We start from the raw sequence: 6,000 nt of genomic DNA on the forward strand, positions 1-6,000 counted from the left end.
TACTTGCCTTTGCTCCATATTCCTTTATACCCTTATCTAGCAAATTATCAATTTCACTTCTATTTGTTTGTGGACTTTCAGGCACCCAGCTTTTGATTTCAATGCAATTTTTGTTTCAAACCAACCCCTGCTGATTCTACCTGAAATATTCTAGCTTCTTTACAGAAAGATTGGTTTGAAACTGAGAGATTTATTTAATACTGTAAGTTTTGAGTGAACTTCTGCCTAGCTTTTTTGAAAGTGTATCTCAATGTGGTAAACAGGTGTTATTACACACGGGGTTTTGATCTCTCATATATCAGGACTGCTCCATACTAACAGTTATAATCAGGGCAGTGCCAGCTGTAGCACATCTGAGTCCCTACCTGAGTAGGGACTCACATCTGAGTGCTACCATGGGCGAACTTGATTTCACAATACTGCAGTGTCACATGAGCATTCAGTCTCCAAAGAGCAAGTGGTACACAAGTAATAATAAAACTAAACAATACTGTGTTCTGGCAAAAGGTGGTTAACATGAAACATTAATTCTGTTTCAGCCTCCACAAACATTGTCTGACCTGCTGAGTATTTCCAGCATTTTCTTTTTTTTATTTCAATAATGTGCAGCATTGAAGTGTATCTCTTTTCTTGCTGCTAGTTAATGTCTGATTTATAGCTTTTCTCAAGACTGTATCGCCTTGCCTTTCGTAAAATCTATAAAATGAGCCAGGGATTGGGAACTCAAAGCTCCCTTACATGCTTATGTTGTGCTTGAAAACTAAAGATTTCTATATAAACAGAAGTCAAATATTAAAATATTCTTTTAGAGTCATAGAGGTCTACAGCACAGAAAAAGGCCCTTCAGCCCATCAAGTCTGTGCCGGTCAAACAAGTACCTAACTATTCTAATCCCATTTTCCAGCACTAGGCCCATAGCCTTGTATGCCATGGCATCGCAAGTGCACATCCAAATACTTCTTAAATGTTATGAGGGTTGCCTCTATCACCCTTTCAGGCAGTGAGTTCCAGATTCCCAACACCCTCTGGGTGAAAAAATTCTTCCTCACATCCACTCTAAACCTTCTGCCCCTTACCTTAAATCTATGCCCCCTGGTTATTGATCCCTCCACCAAGGGAAAAAGCTCCTTCCTGTCTATCCTATCTATGCCCCTCATAATTATATACACCTCAATCATGTCCCCCCTCAATCTCCTCTGCTCCAAGGAAAGTAACCCCAGTATATCCAATCTCTCCTCATAACTAAAACTCTCCAGCCCAGGCAACATCCTGGTAAATCTCCTCTGCACTCTCTCTAGTGCAATCACATCCTTCCTATAATGTGGATTCCAGAACTAAAAGAGTGGCTACTTGTGTTGGTTTTTCCTCTGTGATATATTTCTGTTTTTGCTTGTATGACCCATATCTTGATTAATGCAATTAAATTTGCTAATTACTGTTTTTTTTCTCCTCAGTTGCCTCATCTGATAAATGCCAATTTCTCTGTTAATCCTGAAAAGATGTCCATCTTTGGCCACTCGATGGGTGGTCATGGGGCTCTAATTTGTACTTTGAGAAACCCTGGAAAATATAAGGTACATACACTCCTGGACACTAGCAGCTGGGTTAAAATGTCATACAACATGTATAGCATCATAACTTCTACAGTTTGATACTGTGATATGCCTGCTTACCCTAGGCATATGGCAGGGCTGCTGCTATATTATACTATGTGAGAGTAATTTTAAATATTATTTTCAGTCATGCTTCTGACTTCATTGCAAATAGTGCATTACCTGTTGTAGGAAAACATAGCGTGAGTTATATATCTACTGAACTAAATGGTCCAATATTTGAAAGATTGCTGACTTCCTTGAGTTTAATTTGGAATCTGTAGAACCAAAGGCTGCAGATGACTATTCAACCATATTTTGCTAGAACGACCCAATACCACTGCCCTGCTTGCTCGCTAAAGCCCTATATCTTCCTCTACTTTAAACATTATTAACTTCTCTCTTACAAGCTGCAACGATCTCTGTTCAATCAATCTCTGTGGCAAAGTATTCTGCAGTCTTAACATACTGCATAAAAAAAATCTCCTCACTTCTCTCCCCTCTCTTTGTGATCACTTTAAAGTGACGATCTCTTGGGACTCCCTAACCAGCAGCAAATTAAAATGTCAGTAGGATAGGAGGATCTTTATGAAAAGAGAGAATAATTGGACCAGGGTGCAAACACAATTTAGTATCCATTTTAAAGTCAAACATTCAGTCTTTATTTTTCTGCATTTCCATTATAAATTCCAATGTCCACATTTAGAATGGAAATTTCCTATATAAACTTGTCATGCTGTAATTGCATCCCCTCAGTAGTGATGGTACTGTAATGAAGATGTTGAAGGTGAGCCGTTTGGTGCCATTGATGGTTCGGCTTTCTTCTGGTAACATTCACTTAAGTGGCATGAATGTTACCAGCCATTGTGATTCCAGGCCTGGGTGTGGTCCCATTCTGCTGCAGGCTGGCATAGGCTACCTTGGAATGGTTGGAGTATGTTTATGAAATTTCATTCCACAGCACCTCTTGCTTACTTGAGAAAACAATTTTTTTTTGGTTGCACCTAAACTATACAAAATAAGCTAAAAACACATGGCGTCATTTTCTAATGTATTTTAATATTACCTTTCCCTGCACAATATTCTGGAGAAATGCTGATATCAATAATTAAAACCCATGTAAAAAAAAATTTCTTATTCCCTATTCATGCCAGCCTTGTTTAACCATTCCCACAAATTTCGAAATGTTTCCATGCACCTTTATTTTTGTTAAATGCTGATTTATGTCCGAAAAATGTATATTTATATGTTAATTTAAAAAGCAATAAAATGTTTGGTAATCCAGCATTGAAATTTAGACTGAATTATAGTCTGCGCTTTCTCAAGATGTACATGCAGCAATGTTGAAAAGTGAGATGAGATATTAATTTGTATTTCTGCTTTTGATCCCTGATAACATCTGGATAGTCTGTGTCAGCACTTGCTCCTATCTGCAACCCTGTGCTGTGCCCTTGGGGTCAGAAAGCATTTACTGGATACCTGGGCTCTGATAAAAGCAAATGGGAGGTAAGGTTATAATATTAGTAGGAAATTAGATTTATTTTTAAATTAAGTTGCAAATTTTTGTTCTTAATTAGGTAAAGGTAATTCTTTACTAGGACTTTTACCCTTTTGGCATCCTGAGTGTACTCTCCACTTTTTTTTAAATGTACATTCTATAATACTAACTTCCTTGAATCAATTCATGCGAAGGCAATATTTTTCACTCCCACATCTTTGTAGCGTGTGTGGGTGAGATGGACAGTTTGTACTGAACTGTGTTTGCTTCTGTGTGTAATAAGGGGTGGGTGATGCTGTTCAAACTCAACATGTAGGACTCATCACTGGAGTGAGGAGCCATGTAACCTATCTGGAGCTGATTAAAACCCAGGACCCCTGATGTGAACCACCTTGACCTGTTTTGAACTTGTATTGAAAATCTGTAGCAGCTTTTCTGTTAAACTCTCAGCACCCAGTTCTTGTTATGTATATTTTTTAATTCTTTGTTGAGTTTTTTTTCCAAGCAAGATTTTAAGCTATGAGAGATCCAAAGCTGCCAAAACTGTTCTCAATGGAAAAACCCCAATTCTGGCTCAGGGCTGACTGACACAAGACTTTGCCATAGTAATGCACTTTGTGGGTCCTGCCAGAGATGCTAGATGAGCACTCTCAGTTCACTATTGACCCAGCTGCACCTTGAGTTACAATGGCTCAGATCTTCAGGTCTTCTGATCGTCGGAGACCAGACATACTCCCCAAGATACGCATTGGGACCCGTCGGAAGTCCTGATGCGCTGAGTCTGTGGAAATTGCCTGGGAAGTTCGAACTTCCATTGGACAATTCCTCTGCTCCCCAGGACCCTCCCTCTGAGTTAGAGTCGGAGACTTCAAACAATTCCGACTCTCTTAGCTGGATAGTCACCCAGGGAATGTTAGACAGAAAAATCCTAGTCTAACACCTGGATAACTATTTAACTAACACTGTTGTGCTGCTGCCAAGGCACCCCCACTCCCCACAAGTTGACCTGACCCAACTTGCACCCAACTCCCCCCAGGGCCCCCAACTGCCTCCCCACAACCTGGCCTCATCACCCAACTCCACCCTCCCCCACCCGATTCCTCCCTGACCAAACCTCACCAACCTGCCCCCCGCCTCCCTTTCATCCTGTTTGCCTGCTGTTCTGCCCGCTACCCTACCTGCCATTCTGCCCTACCAGCTCCCACCCTGCCACCTCGCCCACTTACCTCACCCACCCTATACCCTTACCCACCTACTGCACCCACCCTACTCCCTTACCTAACTACACATTCACCCATACACTCAGACATTAACACACTGGAAAGCTGTTTAAATGTCCCAGCTTTTCAGTGTGAGTGAACTCCTCCCAGAATACAGTAGCTAATGCTGTAAAAAAGGGACGTGGCTTGTCTTCCACCAACAATCGGAGAAGCAGTTCCATTTCAGAAATGCTATGCATTTCTGCAGAAGCCAGGATCGGAAGTTCCAGCCAGAAATGCAGAGCTCCAGTGTGACATGGGAAAGTAAGAGCACAGCGGCAATCCGATGGTGATTGTCACTCCTTGAAAGACTCGGGTCTTAGTAAACACGTAGAAACTACATTGCTTCTTATGGCTAAGGTGCTGTTAGGATTTTAAGATAATCTAGGAAATAGTTTTTAAAACCATCTTGCCATATGTTTGAATTCCCTTTGGTTAGCAAACTGTACAGATGAATATATTTCCCATATTAAAAGCTGTGAGCAAATATCAAAGGTGTTTGTAGACAAGCAGATAGCAGATGAACCAATTATAGTTCCGTCTTAGACTGTGTAAATTGTGGAACTTCTTTATTCCCTGTAGACTTATGATGCTACTTGCCTGGCAAGAACCTATTCAGGACCCCCCCTCGATATACTTATTGACCAAGGGAAGGACGATCAGTTCCTGGCTGCAGGACAATTACTCCCCGAAAACTTCATTGCAGCATGTACTAACAAGAAGATACCTGTTGTTTTTCGGCTTCAGGAGGCAAGTGTGTCCAGGGTTTAGATTAGCCAAAGAATATATGGGATCTTAATCCCATATCAACATCTCTCTATGATTTTAACAGTTTCACATTTTGCTTTCTGCAGGGGTATGACCACAGCTACTACTTCATCGCTACGTTTGTTGGAGACCACATCAAGCACCATGCAAAGTACCTGAATGCTTAAGAGTCACCAGCAGTAATGAACATCTCAACTGTGCCTTTTAATCATGTAGCAGTCAAAGAAAATAATCTCCCTATGAAGAAGTAGCTATTGACATGATGTTCCAGAATGATGAACTGTCATCCTCTCCCTTGCCCCCATGTGGTGGCTGGCAGGTTTTTGAGAGTTTGTTGGCCTGCATTGTGCAGTTCATTCTGGAAACTGACCTGTGCCCATCTGAAATCATTACACTTGATTTGTTTTTGAAATTGAAGTCCTCATCATGCCCATTTCAACCCAAGGAAACCAACCTGTGAGCACAACCTTTGAATAAAGTCAGTTAAGCAGCAAGTTGAATCGATGTATCTTTGTAACAGCACACTGCCATCATTTCAGCAGACAAGCAGAGTTCACCCTTTGCACCTGCGGCAGCACACTTTCAGAACTGGCTGAAGTTCAGACGGTTGACAGCTTAAATTACTTTAACTTTTAGTTGAGTAACCTGTAATGAGTTTTCAAAAAAAATTTGAACTGGAATACTCAGCTGCCAAGGTTGGTTCACAAGCTAGCTATGTACTTGAAGTGTTGACTCAGGCTGAACATACAAATACATGATTGAAATTGGTGAGCAGGGTACATCACACAAGTACGGTGCTTGAATGTAAATCAACCTTTTTGTTGCTGTCGATGCAGCTCCTCCAAGGAACTGATTCTCTTCAGTCATTGTCAAAGTGACTGAA

General features: G+C 41.0%; 1 protein-coding gene across 1 annotated transcript in view; it reads left to right on the plus strand.

Annotated features, from left to right (window-relative positions):
- Nucleotides 1–5,611, plus strand: part of esd (esterase D/formylglutathione hydrolase) — a 30,410-nt gene extending 24,799 nt beyond the window's left edge. The window contains exons 6-9 of the mRNA XM_078559476.1: nucleotides 1,455–1,574; nucleotides 3,000–3,098; nucleotides 4,932–5,099; nucleotides 5,204–5,611. Of these exons, the coding sequence (XP_078415602.1) occupies nucleotides 1,455–1,574; nucleotides 3,000–3,098; nucleotides 4,932–5,099; nucleotides 5,204–5,284 (468 nt within the window). The 3' untranslated portion in view covers nucleotides 5,285–5,611. The remainder of the gene's footprint in view (nucleotides 1–1,454; nucleotides 1,575–2,999; nucleotides 3,099–4,931; nucleotides 5,100–5,203) is intronic.
- The last annotated feature ends 389 nt before the right edge of the window (nucleotides 5,612–6,000 follow it).

This window comes from Cetorhinus maximus, chromosome 16 (assembly GCF_964194155.1).
Source record: "Cetorhinus maximus chromosome 16, sCetMax3.hap1.1, whole genome shotgun sequence".
NCBI classification, from domain to species: domain Eukaryota; kingdom Metazoa; phylum Chordata; class Chondrichthyes; order Lamniformes; family Cetorhinidae; genus Cetorhinus; species Cetorhinus maximus.